At 55.2% G+C, this 16,599-nt stretch overlaps 2 protein-coding genes across 3 annotated transcripts in view; one reads left to right on the plus strand and one right to left on the minus strand.

The window, feature by feature from the left end:
* Positions 1-16,599, minus strand: part of SDK2 (sidekick cell adhesion molecule 2) — a 311,714-nt gene that overhangs the window by 13,321 nt on the left and 281,794 nt on the right. For both annotated transcript variants that reach the window (XM_009433191.5, XM_511658.9), the window contains 6 exons: positions 14,063-14,224; positions 9,959-10,084; positions 4,341-4,505; positions 2,523-2,663; positions 2,110-2,248; positions 444-570 (listed from right to left, as the gene is read on the minus strand). In XM_009433191.5, the coding sequence (XP_009431466.3) occupies positions 444-570; positions 2,110-2,248; positions 2,523-2,663; positions 4,341-4,505; positions 9,959-10,084; positions 14,063-14,224 (860 nt within the window). The remainder of the gene's footprint in view (positions 1-443; positions 571-2,109; positions 2,249-2,522; positions 2,664-4,340; positions 4,506-9,958; positions 10,085-14,062; positions 14,225-16,599) is intronic.
* Positions 12,848-13,293, plus strand: LOC743847 (small ribosomal subunit protein uS8-like). Its single transcript, XM_054670023.1, has one exon. The coding sequence runs from the start codon at positions 12,872-12,874 to the stop codon at positions 13,262-13,264; it is 393 nt and encodes a 130-aa protein (XP_054525998.1). The 5' UTR covers positions 12,848-12,871; the 3' UTR covers positions 13,265-13,293.

Here is a 16,599-nt window from a genome sequence, read left to right on the forward strand (position 1 = left end):
CCCAGCCCTTTGTTTCTGAAGCTGTTTTGATCCGTGAGTAGTGAAGCTGAGCATTTTTCCAGGTCTCTGGCCTGGAATGCAGGGCTGTGTGTCAACCTTCTCCCCAGAGTCTCCCTCTCCGCACCTTCAGCGTGCTCCCTTGCAGGACAGCCCTAATGAGTAACTAAGCCTGTGGGGTGACCCCTGAACGTAGAGAGGGCCGTCTTCTTTGGGGTACCCCCTATGATCAAGGTTCCCGGGACCCCATTAGCACTGGCCGCAAACTTTGAGCAGAACTTGGGAGGGGACAAATGGCCCATATCTGACTTCAGGATGGTTTCTTGGGCCCCTTAATATTTGCTGCCCCTTGAAGGAAAGGAAGAAAGCCCATCTACGTTCACTGCCCCACTCTGGGAGGCGCTGCTCCCTGCCCCCTGCAGGACACCTGGCCCTCCTGCCCTCACCTGAGAGTCGGAGATTTCTGAGGGCTTCTCCGTCAGGCTGCTGCTCTCTGCAGGGATGAGGTCGTTGTATTTGGTGACATCCTCATCCGAGTAGTGCAGGCTGCCCGGGCTGGGCCTGGGGGGAGACCTGGAGACAGCGGGGGAGTGGGGCTGAGAGGTGCACTCACTCAGAGCAGCCTCCCCTGGCCTAGGGAGACCACAGTGGGGGCCTGGGGAACACGGATCCCTGCCACCCTGTGCTCCTCCTCCTTCCTGGGTCTGCCTTCCAGGGGCCTGGGCCTGGGAGGTAGGAATCTGGAGGAGGACAAAGAGGGAAAAATGGGGTGCCCGGCTAATGCTGTCATGGCAACATGCAGGGTGAATGTAGGGGGGATGTCACCGTGGCTGGGTTCAGGACCCCACATCCTGGGGCTGCTTTGGTGCAAATGGGATTTTTGTGTACACACAGTGGCTTTGGGGGCACACAGGGGACTGGATGTGTGTGCACTGTGGGTAGGAGAGGCTGGGAAGGGCAGGGGAAGGTGAGGCCACGTGTGAAATGCCCCCTTGTTACATGTGGCAGGGCCCCGGAGCCAGCCTGGCGGGGCTGCTATGGCCATGCTGGGCCTGGCTGGGCCTGCTGTGGAGGCCTCAAACAGTTCTTTGTTTGGAAGGCTGGATTTGGCAGAGGATAAGAGCTCGGCTTTGGGAGCTCCTCCCTCCATCCTCTGGATGAACACACACATAGCTTCGTCCCTCTAAGACAGAGACAGAGGGAAGCTTTGTGAGCTCCTGAGAGAGGCTGGACTCCTCCTGACTGCCGCCTCCAATGAGCTGGGAATGCCAATAGGGCTGAGGCTGGAGACAGGAGCCCTCTGGCCCAGTCTTTCTTGAGCTCAGGGGAACAGAAAACCGCCACACATCAGGGGAGGGTCAGGTGGGCCCCAGCAGCTGCTCCTGCCCTTGGAAATGGGCAGCCCGGTGGCCACAGGGAGTAGGACCTAGGAGGGGGCTGGGGTTAGAAAGAAGTCAGAAGAAAATACGAGCTGTGCTTGCGCCACGAGCCTTGTCCTGTCCTCATGGGCTGCTTTCAGATGCTGCCCTTTGAGGCTGATGGGGATAGGAGGTTGTCCTTTAATAGGTATAAATAAGGACCTGGGGGAGAGGGTTTCCCAAATGGGGAGGAAGACAGGAGGGCATAGCGATAATGCGGGTGCTCAGGCGTCCTTCGCTAAGGTGTTTTTGCTCGGTCTGCGTTGGCTGGGCCTGTCTTGCCTTTGGGGCCAGTGACGATCTGCAGGGCTGTTTCCCTGGCAGTTGGCTCCGAACATCAGTAGGTTGGTTTGCAAAATTTTGCCAGTTATTTGCATTCTACTGTCACTGTCGGGAACTCTTAGTAGCTACCTCCTTGTAAATTTCTCCCCAGTGCGCCCTCACCCCCAGGCTGTGACTGGGCATGGTGGGGACTGGGACCCTAGTTGTCCTGCTTGGGCCCCACTGTGTCTTTCTGCTGATCGTTCCCAGCCCTGGGGCTTGAGTGGTGTTTCCCAGGACAAGGTATGGCCAGGTGGGCACTCCCTGCTCTATGGCCTTCCCCAGCATTCTCCCCACCTGGGCACTGCTGGGCCTGGCCCCCCACCCGGGCACTGCTGGGCCTGGCCCCCCACCCACGCAGAGGGCCCAGTACCTGGTGTACAGGCCGTTCTTTCGGCAGAAAGAGTTCTTGACGGAGAGCCGCCTGTTGTTGAGTTCCAGGGCAGGGAAGCTGCTTTCATCCAAGCTCATCATCTCGCTGTGGCCTAGGGCTCCAGACTTGGCACTGTTCCCTGAAGTCGGGGGGAGATTGACACCCTTTAGACTGTGTGGCCTCCCCTCTCCCATACCACTCCCCACCTGGCTGGGTTATCCCCTCTTTCTCTTGGTAGAGTTGAGACCAAAATAAGAGATTGAGATTGTGTGTAGAAACCCTAGGCTGCCCCACCCACCAGAGCAGGTGCGCTGCCAGGAGCCAGTAGAGGGACCTGATCACCCCTGTTCTGGCCAAAAAGGAGACACATAAAAGTCAAGTCCAGCCAGCACGGCTGATGCCAGCTCACTCACCCGAGTCTGTCTTCTTGGCGTACTTCTTGCTCTGGCCCCGGATGATGAGCACGAAGACCAGAAGCAGGATGAAGATGAGGCCGACCAGGGCAATGACCACCAAGAACCACCACTCCTCATAGAAGGGGTTGGCTTTCTGGGCTGGAGCACAGATGGTCAGGTATATAGGGTGCTCAGCCCCCTCCTCCCTCCAAATCTCCTGCTCCAGTTGGGACCCTACTAACTGCTACAATCTACGGGAAGGCAGGGTCTGTACCCTCCAAATGAGGCAGAACCTCTGTAAGGACAGTTTCACCTCAAGTATCCGCTCTGATCAGTTGGTAAAGGGCTGCCTGGAGGGCTGATGTCAGATGAGTTCTGAGATGGCTACCTGGCTCAATAGGAAAGAGTGCTAAGATTGATTAGTGATGTCTGCCAGGGACATAGGAGGGGAGAGTGGCAGTGTGTTAGCTACTTTTTCCCTTTTTTTTTTTGAGACGGAGTTTCACTCTTATTTCCCAGGCTGGAGTGCAATGGCATGACTTGGCTCACTGCAACCTCCACTTCCCAGGTTCAAGCAATTCTCCTGCCTCAGCCTTCCAAGTAACTGGGATTACAGGCACCTGCCACCACACCCGGCTAACCTTTGTATTTTTAGTAGACACGGGGTTTCACCATGTTGGCCAGGCTGGTCTCTAACTACTGACCTCAGGTGATCCACCTGCCTCGGCCTCCCAAAGTGTTGGGATTCCAGACGTGAGCCACCATTCCCGGCCCCTTTTCTTTTTTTCTTTTGTACTTGTCTAGGAGCTATCTTGATAAGCATACCTAAATCTGTGTGGGGAAAGGTGCTTCTCTGGCCTGCAGGAGGCTGAGAGAGCTTTTCCTGAGGTTTAGTTTGGAGTGAAATTTTTGCTGGTAGCAGAAGGCAGGGGGAATTGGGAGGATGGACACAGGGGTTCTTTAGCAAAAGGTGAAAGATTTACACGATCTGAAGAAAAACCAGAGTGTGGTGAGAGGGTCTTTAGGATGTCTCTTCCAGGTGGAGCTCCCTTTTCTCAAAACCCCTAGACTGTGCTTTCTGCACCCAGCCAGGACTACCCATGCTGTGTGGACAAGAGATGGGCTCTCTGTTTCAGCCTTGAAGCACTTCTGTCCCAGGATTTGGTTTTATCAATGTGGGTAAAGGAGAAGATTTGGTTCTTCAATGTGGGCAATGTGTGGCAGGGGGAGGAGGCTGGGTTCCTTTGAGTTGTGCTTCTGCTTGGGGGAAGGGGCCTTTGTATTCAGGGTGGTTAGTGATAACATTTTGGGTCAAGGGTTTAGATAGCAGAGCCCTTTGTGCGCTCTAAGACATGCCAGATAGGAAGAATGAGGGGAGGAAAATGGGAGGGGTGGTGACCCTGCTGCATCCAGACACTAGGTCAGGCCTAAGGCCCACCTGTGTCTCTGCTGCTCTGCAGGCTGCTGACCCTGCCACGTTGGGGCTGGAGGTTTCCATGGAAAGACAGTTTATGGCCTGGTGCCCATGAATGTCCTGGGTGATGAGTGCATGGAAGTTTGCATCTTGGGCCCTCTGCTCTGCCCCTACCCAGGGCTTCTGGAGTTCCTTGAAAGGGAGCCCCAAAGATGAAGATCCCTAGTTTCCTCTGGTCTTGAGGGCTGACCCAGGCCTGGGCACCAGCACTTGCCTCTTCACAGCCCCGAGGGGACAATGCGTTTTTGTTCCCGCCCCATGCTCCTGGTGCCCTGGTGCCTCTCCTCCTTCCGCCCTGCCCAGTGTCAGCCCCCAGGCTCTGCTGTGGGGCTCCCCCACTCCCTCAGCCCCCAGGCCGGTACCTGGCACAGACTGGGAGGGGCTGCTGGGGGTGCCGAAGCCGTAGTCGTTGACGGCGATGACCCGGAAGTCATAGCTCACGCCCGGCTTCAGGATGTCCATGCTGAACGTGTAGGAGCTCACCTCCTTGGGGATGTCTTTGATGAGGATGTCCCACAGTCCCTCGTCTGCAGGAGCACAGAGATGGAGGCCCTGGGAGGTGAGGGGGAGCCCCAAATCCCGCTCCCAGCCCCGTTCTGACTATGCTCCCTGAGGGCTGGGCCTGTTGGATCCTCCCTGCTCCACACTGAATCGCAGGCCTTGGTCCTCCCTTGAAGTTTCTTAAAAAGACAGCTTTCGGGCCAAGCACAGTGGCTCATGCCTGTAATTCCAGCACTTTGAGAGGCCGAGATGGGTGGATCACCTGAGGTTAGGAGTTCGAGACCAGCCTAGCCAACATGGTGAAACCCTGTCTCTACTAAAAATACAAAAATTAGTCTGGTGTGGTGGCACATGCCTGTAATCCCAGCTACTGGGGAAGCTGAGGCAGGGAATTGCTTGAAGCTGGGAGATGGAAGTTGCAGTGAGCTGAGATCACGCCACTGCATTCTGGCCTGGGCAGCAGAGCAAGACTCAGTCTCAAAAAAAAAAAGACACCTTTTGGAGCATCTCTTTTATTCTTTTTATTAAAATATCTGTACTACATTAAAAGATACGTACTGTGCAGAAAGTACTGTCACAACCAATGACAGAACCACCGTCCAGAGAAACAGGCTCAAGGAATTAGCACTTGTGCAGGCAGAACACTATAGATTCTGTCTTCCACTTCATTTAAAATAGTTGGAAACATGATTTTAAGTGACTGCCTAAGACATTATCATACGGGAATATCCTTCTTTACTTAACTAACCCCCTTTCCTAATTCAAAACATACACAATGGTGGCAGGAGACAAAAATAAGAGCGCTATTTTGCTTTTTTCTTTGTTTTGAGACAGAGTTTCGCTCTTGTTGCCCAGGCTGGAGTGCAATGGCAGGATCTCGGCTCACAGCAACCTCTGCCTCCCGAGTTCAAGCGATTCTCCTGCCTCAGCCTTCCGAATCCACCATGCCCGACTAATTTTGTATTTTTAGTAGAGACGGGGTTTCTCCATGTTGGTCAGGCTGGTCTCGAACTCTCGACCTCAGGTGATCTGCCTGCCTCAGCCTCCCAAAGTGCTGGGATTACAGGTGTGAGCCACTGTGCCTGGCCTTTTATTTATTTATTTATTTATTTTTTATTTTTTGAGATGGAGTCTCACTCTGTCACCCAGGCTGGAGTGCAGTGGTGCCATCTCAGCTCACCACAACCTCCGCCTCCCAGGTTCAAGCTATTTTCCTACCTCAGCCTCCCAGATAGCTGGGATTACAGGCTTACTCCACCACGCCCAGCTAAATTTTGTATTTTTTAGTAGAGACGGGGTTTCATCATGTTGGCCAGGCTGGTCTTGAACTCCTGACCTCAGGTGATCCACCTGCCTTGGCCTCCCAAAGTTAGGATTACACGTGTGAGCCACCACGCCCGGTCTTTTTCTTTTCTTTTTAGTAACAGCTGCAGGAAAGATTTGGTTTTAAAAAAATTGTTTTGAGATAGGGTCTCGCTCTGTTGCCGAGGCTAGAGTGCAGTGGTGTGCTCTTGGCTCACTGCAGCCTCAACCTCCTGGGCTCAAGTGATCCTCACACCTCAGCCTCTCAAAGTGCTGGGATTACAGGTGTGAGCCACCGCGCTCAGCCAACAGGAAAAATTTGGGTTTCCTGTCTGTTCTCCACCCTGTGCTGGCGTCAGCCACCTCTGTCCTTTGCACCTGAGCTTCCCTCAGATCCCCTTCCCCTCTTTATCCGTGGCTCTCTGGGCCTTGCCCTCGTGGGACATAATTCACCTTCATGCTGTTCAGTCAGAGCGGTGCGGGTGCTGCCTGGGTCAGGGAAGAGGCAAGCCCCTGCCATAGCCTTGGGGCATCCATCATGTTGGTGGCAAGGCCAGGAGGGGCCCTGGCTGCATGCTCTGGGTGGGACTGATGGGGTCAGCCTGGCCCTGAGAGAGGGTGCGTCTTCCTGCTGGTGGCAGTGCGGGGCTGATTTGGAAACTGAAGTATCCAAGCCACCCTGGGCCTAGTCAGACCCCTCTTCACGGTAGAAGGACGTCAGTGAGGCCAGCTCGCAGGTCCTCTCTGTCTGGCCTGCTCCAGGGAGGTCACCCAGTGGCCAACAGTGGGTCTTCCAGGCTGCTGCCACCAGGGACTAAAAGACCCTAACTTCCCCTAGCCTGCCCCAACCAAGCACCTCCAGTCTCTCACATGCAGGGCCCGTTCTTCTCGCCGTTCTGCTTCTGCACCGTCTGGTTGAAGCTACTCTCCCGCCAGAGGTGTGCCCAGTTCAAGGCCGCCCTTCCCTAGGGCTGATGGTTTTGTTTTCCTCACCATACCTTCTCATAGACCCAGCCGTGTAAGTCGAGCACTGCAGCAGAGGTGCCTCGACGCCCTGGGGTCCTGTCTGAATTTTGGACCCAGTGGTGGGACCTGCTGAGGGGGCTGTCTCCCCACTTCCAGTGTGGATCCTTCCAATTTGGGGAAGGCCATGGGGACCCAGTCTACATCAGAGCTGTCCTTGCAGAAGGCTCCAGGGTCCCGAACCTCGGCCTCACTGTTGGTCTTACTTGTTTTTGAGCCTCTGCCTCCTACACCTCCATATATATATATATATATATATATTTTTAGACGGAGTCTCACTCTGTCGCCCAGGCTGGAGTGTGATGGCACGATCTCGGCTCACTGCAACCTCTGCCTCCCATTCAAGAGATTCTCCTACCTCAGCCTCTTGAGTAGCTGGGATTATAGGCACCCGCCACCACGCCCGGCTAACTTATTTATTTATTTATTTATTTATTTAGAGACAGAGTCTCAGTCTGTCACCCAGGCTGGAGTGCTGTGACACGATCTTGGCTCACTGCAACCTCCGACTTCCGGGTTCTCCTGCCTTAGCCTCCGGAGTAGCTGGTATTACAGGCACGCGCCACCAAGCCCAGCTATTTTTTTTATTTATTTTTTTATTTTTAGTAGAGATGGGGTTTCACCATATTGGCGAGGATGGTCTCGATCTCCTGACCTCGTGATCTGCCTGCCTTGGCCTCCCAAAGTGCTGGGATTACAGGCGTGAGCCACTGCGCCTGACCCATCTTTTTGTTTAATATCTCTCTTTCTCTCTTTCCCCTTTGCTGGCTGCGAAATCCCTCAAGGGCAAGGATCATGACTAATTCGTCTTAAGTCTTCCTTAGTCCAGCACCCAGCACAGGCACCTTCTCAGCATTTATTGAATAAATAAATGGAACCTTTCTTCCCTGGCCTTTTCATAGCATTAGGTGCTCAGTTTCGGAACTTCATGCCTTGAAATTTTAGTACTGGGGTACAAATCCATTTTCCTCATATGCCTCTGAATTCTCTCACTCATCTTTGAATGATATCCTAATGATGATGATGATGGTGACAACAGCTGGCACTTACGCCTCTGTCAACCATCCTGGGTCTACATGCTTTCCTTTTCAAATCCACAGCAATGGCGAGAGGGATGAACTACTGTCCCCATTTTACAGATGAGGACACCAAGGCCTGGAGGAAGCTTCACTCATCTTCCCAAGGTCCTACGCTGTCAGCAGCAGAGCTGGTGTTACTGCCTGGGGCCACCTCATTTCTGGCACCGAACTTCCCTGCCCGACGCAGTCAGGTGTTGGACCTGTGTTTGCTGGACGGGCTGGGATCGTTGAGGCCCCTGCTGCTGCCTTCCAGAAGCTGGGATCTCTTGCCTGCTGTTTAACCCCCCTTGTCCACCCCACACAGGGACAAAGGGTGGGGCTGGGTCAACCGGGCCAGGCCAGAAGCTGCTGGAATGTCACGCTGGGGCTCTAGCCGCCAGCCCCGGGAGTTGGCTGATGTGCAGGATGGGTTCCTGGGGCTGCAAATCCCTGGGCGAACCCCTCCCTGGGTCTGCAGCGCCTGGCAGCTCCTGGCTTGTAGAAAGGGGTGTATTTAGTTTATCCTTCCTAGCACGAAGCGCAAGCAATTCAAGGGCAAATGTATGACAAGGGCTATGCCATCCTGAAGATGAGAAGGGGAGCACAGAAGAAGGGGCAGGGGGCATGGAGGGGAGAGATGCTCACCCCATAACAGCAGCCTGCTCTCAAACAGCCTTAGGGACAGACCACCATGCCCCTTGCCCCCTCTCCTCCCTCCTCCCTGTGCCTGGTTACTGATCCTGTCCTCTGCTCTCTGGCCCTGGCCCTGCTCCGAGTCCTGGTTTCTCACAGGGCCCTGGCTTGGTCCTTCCTTTTATGCTCAGGTCTTGATTCCACCAGTGTGGACCAAGTCACAGCCCACAAACTTGGAACACCAGAGTCCCATGCTGGGCCTCCCAGGAAACACTGGAGAATCAACAGGGCCAGAGTCAGGGGCCAACATTCCACAGCCTGGCACCCCAGCTGGCCAACTTGGGTGGAATAAACAGGTGCAGGCCCTGGTTGGGAGAAGCACGTAGTGGTCTCCTGGCCAACTCAGCAGCCGGCACCAGAGGGCCAGGGAGGGACCATCTGGAGTGGGGAGAGAGCCAGCCCCGCGTGCATCCTCCGGCCACACAGCAGATCTGAGCAGCTAGATGTATTCACTATATGCAACTGTGATTATTAGCATGTGATTAAGGCAGGAGTGGTGGTAATGTCTTCCAGGAGCTACTAGAATTATTAACTCTCTGCTATTGGGATGATTAGTGCCCAGCTACCTCGAAGTATTAACAATTCATCACTGGGATGTTTCCATATTCCCCATTAGAAGTATTAGCTACCGAGATGCCTGGTGGCATCCCATTATGATTGTTATTTGCTATTTGGGCTAGAGCAACAAAGTCTTGTTTTCCTTCTCAATTTTAATCACCTAACCGCGGATCCATGGGATACAGAGAACAGGCCTCCTGCTCTTGCTGACTCTGGCACCTCTGATTAACTTGGAAACCTAGCAACGCAGGGAGCTGGCAGTGGCTGCAAGCTCCTGAGAGTAAGCAGAGCCCAGCAAGCGGGTGTCAGGATGGGTGAAACCGGAGCAGTGGGGAGCAGCCCCCCGACTGACTTATCTGTCACTCATCTCCTGATGGCTTTGGAAGTTCTTGTGATTCAATTTCAGGCTTGACAGGAGAGGCTGGTACGATTACAGCAGCCACTGAGACAGCCATGATGGCAGAGGCAGGGCTTCGAGAGGCAGCCAGGGTCTCCTTAGTAATGGGGCACCCATCAGTGGGGTCGTATGGAGGATTCGGTGTGTGACCCACGTGAGCCACGTGCTCAGGCTTCTGGCCTCCTGAGCAATCCTCAACCCAAGCTGGTCCTCAGCTAGCACTAACAGCCGTTCTCTGGGGGCCTCCTGGGGGTTACTTAGCTAGGAGTCCAGCTCTAGGAGCCCCCCAACCCAGTTTCCCACTCCTCAACAGGGCCAGGTGACTTCACCTGTAGTAGCACAAGCGCCTTCTCAGGCGGAGGACAGAGGCAAGTGCCCCAAGTGGAGGGACCCAGGAAGAAGGGAGACAATGAGCTGTGGGGTCTCAGCCCAGCAGGGCGGGGCGCACCTGAAGGTCTGGCCTCGATGACGTAGCGGGTGATGGGCCCTTTGCCCGGGTCTCCGCTGGACCAGTGAATGGCGATGGCAGAGCTGTACCGCACGATGATGGGCACGCCAGGCGGTCCTGGGGCACCTGCAGACAGCACACAGAGGCGAGGGATGTATGGAACCCAGAACAGCCACCCAGCCCGTCACCCTGGGCTCGAGGAGGAACACTGGGTGACAAAACCAACCCTGGACAGAGAGCCGCCAGGAAGCCCTGTAAATGTTGCGGCCTGAGAGTGCGTCTCAGGCTGGGCCTGCCAGGATGGACTGTTGTCCCCCTGGGCTACCCCTATGCCCCATATTCCAAATCCCAGGGCAGAAGACAAATGGAATGGTCCAGAAAGGTCCCTGGAGTAGAGTCAGGGGACCTGGGTTCCAGCCCAGAACGTGTTAGATGGGTGATTTTGATCAATTCACATAGCCTTCCAGTGCCTCAGTTTCCCCCTCTATAAGGGCCTTTTGGAAGGTAAGGCTTGAAAGCTGTGTCCTGGATGGTGGGGAATAGAGGTGGGTGCGATGATGGCAGAGTGGGCCCATGAGAGGAGGGGGTTGGTCGGAGCGGGGCTGAAGAGTCCAGTTTCTCCCTCCTGGCAGGTGATATGATGTCCGCCCTCCCTCCTTCCTGCCTGAAATCCCCCAACCCCAACTGCATTTCCTATTAGGTTAGACAAGGGGAGAGGGGGTTTACGCCCCAGGAGGCCTTGGGGCCTGTGCTGCTAGGAGGAGGGAGGAAGGACCGGGCCCCATGCCGCGCTCCTGGAATGAAGGTACGTCAGGAGCAGCCCGGGATGTGGGCCAGTGAGGGAGCCGGCCCTAGGAGCTGGAGCAGATGAGAGGAGGTGACTCCAGCAATGAGAGGAGTGAGCCAGGTATCTGTCTACAAGGGGCTCTGAGCCCCATCTCTTGGGGGTGCCTGTCCAGAATCCCGACCCCACATGCTGTCACCTCCAATTCTGCTCCCCACCAAAGGCGGGGCTCTGTACCCCCAGAGCTGGGTACACAGTAGGTGCTTCCTCTGTGCTTAGGGGATGAGGGAGGGAACCAGTGCATGAGTGGGTGGCCACCTGGTTTGTTGGTGGGGGGTCTCTGTGGAGCAGAGTCTAGCCTCACACTGATGCTCCCCCAGGGCCCTGGAGGGCCAGCAGGCCCTCCTTACACAGCCTGGCAACCCCACCCGGCCACTATGCCCACCCCATCGCTCACACAGCCTGGCAGCCCCGCCCGGCCCCTATGCCCACCCCACAGCCTTGGAGGGCACCATTTCCTTTCTTCCCTATGGAGCAGGCTGTCTGCAGCACAAGGGCAGAGTAACTGCGGGGTCAGGTGGGGTGGATGCGCCTGAGGGAGTGTGGTAGGGCAGGCAGCCCTCAGGACCCTGTACTCATCCTGCACAGGACAGTACTCAGGGCTGAGGACAGAGCCTGCACCTTCTCCGGGGCCAGGAGCTTCCAGCGAGTCCAGCCACTGCCTGGCTGCGTGTTCCCCGCCTGCAGACCGCCCCCTGCACCCACACCATGTGGGAGGATGGCTTCATTTCTTTTTTTGAGACACGTTCTCACTCTGTTGCCCAGGCGGGAGTGCAGGGGCATGATCACAGCTCACTGCAGCCTCCACCTCCTGGGCTCAAATGATTCTCCCACCACAGCCTCCTGAGTAGCTGGGACTTCAGGTATTCACCAGTATGCCTGGATAATTTTATTTTTGTAGAGATGGGGTTTTGCTGTGTTGCCCAGGCTGGTCTTGAACTCCTGGGCTCAGGCAATCCACCCACCTCCACCTCCCAAAATGTTGGGATTACAGGCGTGAACCCCCACACCCAGCTGGTTCTTTCTTTCTCAGAGTGCCCTCCACTACCTTCTCTGAACCCTCTGCCCTTTATCTCCTCCCACCTCCCCACCTCTCAGCCTGGGACACTTCAAGCCTCAGGATAGAACAGCCTGTCCTCCGCACAGCCCTCTCCTGTCCCCAGGCCACTGCCAACGCTTGGTCCTCAGTTGCTTGCCAGCTCTCTCTCCTACTTTTGTTTCCCAGGAAGCTGGCTCAGGTGAGAGGCAGCGCGGGGCAGGGCTGGAGGCAGATAAAAGGACAGCGGCTGGGTGGCTCCTGGGCTGCCTCCTGCAGGCTTTGTCCTGAGTTTGCCCTAGAGCTACAGGGCTTCTTTGCAGAACCAGACTGTGGGGAATAGAAAGTGACTGGCCAGAAAGAAAAAGTGAAGCGCAGCCAGACTAAGCCATTAGGGGAAGACTCCCTTCCTGAGTCAGGCTAATTGGGACTGCTGGGGAGGGGAGGCCTGCGCCACTCTTGGCTGAAGGGGGTGGGCAGAGGAGGAGATGGGATTTTAGGGGAAGTCCAGGATGGGCTGTACCACTTCTTAGGGAGGGAGGCAGCAGAGTGGTCTGGGAGGTGACTTTTGTGTTCAGGACAGGACATTCTACACTGACCAGTAACAGGGACTTTGGAGGGCTAAACCTTGACCATGGCAAATGCCTGGGGGGATGAGGAGAGGGAGGGGAAGGGAGGTGAAGAGGACATTTAAAGGAGGCGATTGGGCACAGTGGCTCATGCCTGTAATCCCAGCACTTTGGGAGACTGCAGCAGGTGGATCACTTGAGGTCAGGAGTTGGAGACCAGCCTGGCCAAACCCTGTCTCTACTAAAAATACAAAAATTAGCTGGTCGTGGTGGAAATCACCTGTAATCCCAGCTACTCGGGAGGCTGAAGCTTGAGAATTGCTTGAACCCGGGAGGTGGAGGTTGCAGTGAACTGAGATTGCACCACTGCACTCCAGCGTGGATGACAGAGCGAGACTCTGTCTCCAAAAAAAAAAAAAAAAAAAGCCCAAACGCTCTTTCCGCCATCTTTCCGCACCGCCACAATGGTGCGCATGAATGTCCTGGCAGATGCTCTCAAGAGTATCAACAATGCCGAAAAGAGAGGCAAGCGCCAGGTGCTTATTAGGCCGTGCTCCAAAGTCATCGTCCGGTTTCTCACTGTGATGATGAAGCATGGTTACATTGGTGAATTTGAAATCATTGATGACCACAGAGCTGGGAAAATTGTTGTGAACCTCACAGGCAGGCTAAACAAGTGTGGGGTGATCAGCCCCAGATTTGACGTGCAACTCAAAGACCTGAAAAAATGGCAGAATAATCTGCTTCCATCCCGCCAGTTTGGTTTCATTGTACTGACAACCTCAGCTGGCATCATGGACCATGAAGAAGCAAGACGAAAACACACAGGAGGGAAAATCCTGGGATTCTTTTTCTAGGGATGTAATACATATATTTACAAATAAAATGCCTCATGGAAAAAAAAAAAAAAAAAAAAGCCCAAACAACAACAACAGAAACAATACAGGAGATTAAGGAAGACTTCCTGGGGTGAGGGGCGGGCAGTTACACACAAAAGGGCATTCTGCGGAGGGGGTGGGTGGTGAGGTGGGGGAGGCAGGGCCCTGGCTGTGAATAGGTGACCTGCTCCATCAGGTGTTTCTCAAGGTGCCACTTTGTCACGGCCTCCAGGGGCTTTTGTGTAAGTGCAGATTGCCAGGTCCCACCTCAGCCCCAGGAAATCAACCCCTCCGAGCATCCACCCTGGGAACGTGCATTTTAGTGCGCCCTGCTCTGAGAACCGCTGCCTGGAGGGTAGGGGTGGTTCAGGGGCGTGGGAAGATGGCTCTGGCTGGGTGAAAGGCAGGGGCACCTGCCAGGCTGCATCCTTCCAGGACGGAAATAAAGGAGGCCATGCAATTAGCAGGGAGAGAAAGAACGAAGCAGGCGCGGTGGCCAGGCCAGGCCTGTGGGCTGGGCCTAAGTGGGAGAGGAGGGGGCGCTGCTCCAGGGTTTGTGGCTTGAGGAACCTGAGAGAACACTGATGCCATTAATCAAAGCGCGGAGCCCGGGAGGAGGGAGCGGGGGGAGGGGTCACTGGGCACCAGGGGAAAGAGTGAGCTCTGTCCTCCACTCTGTTTCCAGGGTCCAGCACAACTCTTGACACTGGGGGCCACTTCTGACTGGGGGCGCTGAACCGCCGTGTGGAGGACATGCCTGGTCTGTTGCTCTCCTACCTTCTCCGGGGCCCGTGGTGACGTTGGCTTCGATCTCCGGCCCGTAGGTGAAGGTCTTGGCTCTGATGCGGAACCTGTAGGTCACCCCCTCCGCCAGGTCCTTCACCTTCAGCCACAGGGGGCTGTTCCCCTTCACGTCCACTGTCACGATCTTGCTGACTCCTGGGGGAGGCACAGCAAGTGGGGACTGGGCACAGGGCCCACCGAGGGCACTGGAGGCCACGGGGAAGGGGAAGCGGCCGTGGCCTGGGCCCCAGGACCCTGGGCAGGGGCCTCACTCCTTGAGGTCAGGCTGAAATGCACCCCCAGCCCACACAGCCACATTGCCCATGCTGTGTTTCTCAGAGCACGGTCCTGCCTGCTGTTCTCAGGGAGAACGGCTCCATGGTTCAGTATGTTTGGGAAAAGCTACTACTGTCTGTGTCTACTGAGTAGCCACAAGGTCCATCAGCATCTACAGAAAAGAGAACACTCGCCATCCTGTTTAACGTAACCTCTGCACCCCAAATATGTTTCGGCTCCATTTCTATTCCCTTATGCAGCATCCCATGGGACTAGAATTATATCCTTTTTCAGGAAGTGCTTCCATAAAAATACCAAAAGCCCAGAGTTGGGGGGACACACTTTTGCCCAGGTCCTCCACCTGAGCCCCACTCCAGCTCCACCTCTGGGGTTCAGCCAGGAGCTCACATGGCCCTCCATCACCTATATCTGCCACAATTTTTTTTTTTTTTTTAAGACAAGGTCTTGCTCTGTTGCTCAGGCACAATCATGGCTCACTGTAGCCTCGACCTCCTGGGTTCAAGCCATCCTCCCACTTTCAGCCTTCCAAGTAGCTAAGACTGTAGGTGTGCACCATCATGCCCGGCTCATTTTTAAATTTTTGTAGAGACAGGGTCTCATTATGTTGCCCAGGCTGGTCGCGAACTCCTGGCCTCAAGTGATCCTCCCATCTTGGCCTCTCAAAGTGCTGGGATTATAGGCATGAACCACTATGCCCAGTCCACCAAGCTTTTTAGGGCAAAAGTGAGGATGCCTCAGCACCCCAAATCACAGCAACTAGAGGGGAGGCTTGAGCCAGCTTTCAGGAGGTGGGGGTTTGCACTCTGTGCTTTGCGAATCCAAATACTCCTGACTGCCAGCCTCCCTGGGATCCGGGGTTAGTGTCATTTCCCACGTCCGTCGAGCACGCCAGTCACCAGTGAAAGACAGGCCTTGCAGCCAATAGGCTGGGCTCAGACCCAGTGATGGCGCTGGCCCCGGCATGTCCCTTAACTTGGCTTCAGTTTGTTCTGCCGAGTGAGGGTGTCCACAGCATCTTAGGCAGGGATGCTATGAGCTTTAAGTAAAATAACAGAGATGTAGGTGCCTGACCTATTTATTGACTAAGTGGATTACTAATATTATCGTTTTGAGGTGGATTTTCACTATTGTTGCCCAGGCTGGAGTGCAATGGCGCGATCTCAGCTCACTGAAACCTCCGCCTCCTGGGTTCAAGCGATTCTCCTGCCTCAGCCTCCCGAGTAGGCATCCACTACCACACCCAGCTAATTTTGTATTTTTAGTAGAGACAGGATTTTGCCACGTTGGTCAGGCTGGTCTCAAACTCCTGAACTCAGGTGATCCACCGCCTTGGCTCCCGAAGTGCTGGGATTGCAGGTGTGAGCCACCGCACCCGGCCGCTAAGTGGATTACTAAATGATGGAACAATGTAGGCTCAGAGGGGCTTCCTGAAAGAATGAAATGACCCTGGGACCAGGAACAGGGACTCTGGCTACCTGCTCCTTGACAATTCTGAACAAAGCCCTCATCTGCCTGGACCTTGGTTTTCCCTACAGGACAGTGGGGGCTGCTGGGCTCTTGTGAGGCTGGTTTGCTGTTGACCTGAACCCAGGATGAACTGGGGTGTGGACACTGGGCTGTCCAGGCGGGGCCTTGTCTTGCTGTACTTATTAACTGAACTATTATGGGAAGATGGGAATGCGTAGGGGTGTGGAGTTGAGCCACACAGTCCAGATCCCACCAGACTGTGGAACTGGAAGGCAAAGAGCTCACATCCTCAAGTTGAGAGGGTCCTGGACAGGCCAGGTTGAGGACCCTGTGAAGAGGGCTTGTGCTGGCCCCCTGTACCTTGTCTCGGGGACTGCTGTCCTCTGCCCCACTCCGGCCCTGCACCTGACTGGATCTCCTGCTGGGGCCTGGCTCCCCCCTGGTGTTCTAACACACAGCTCCCCTTTATAGAACAAGCTGCTGGCACCCAGGTGGTGGCAGGGAAGACTGAGGGCCATTGTTCCCTCGGCTCACCGAGAACTGCTGGTCACAATGATGTTCCCAGGTCTCTGCCCCTTGTTCTTGCCAGGCTCCGTGATTGGAGGGGGTGAGAGTGAGAGGGGTGGCTCCAGAGGTCAGCCACACCCCCAGCACCTGGCCGGGACTAGTCCCAGGCAGCGAGGAACGCAGTTTCCTTCCTGCCTAAATCCCATCCTCATAGGATGGTTGTTGGTAACAAAATGGCAGGGATTTCTCGGCATGTTACC

Source organism: Pan troglodytes, chromosome 19, assembly GCF_028858775.2.
Source record: "Pan troglodytes isolate AG18354 chromosome 19, NHGRI_mPanTro3-v2.0_pri, whole genome shotgun sequence".
In the NCBI taxonomy this organism is placed as follows: Eukaryota; Metazoa; Chordata; class Mammalia; order Primates; family Hominidae; genus Pan; species Pan troglodytes.

Bases quoted from the DNA above. Each gene is read 5' to 3' on its own strand.
- LOC743847 (XM_054670023.1), top strand. From the start codon at position 12,872: ATGGTGCGCATGAATGTCCTGGCAGATGCTCTCAAGAGTATCAACAAT.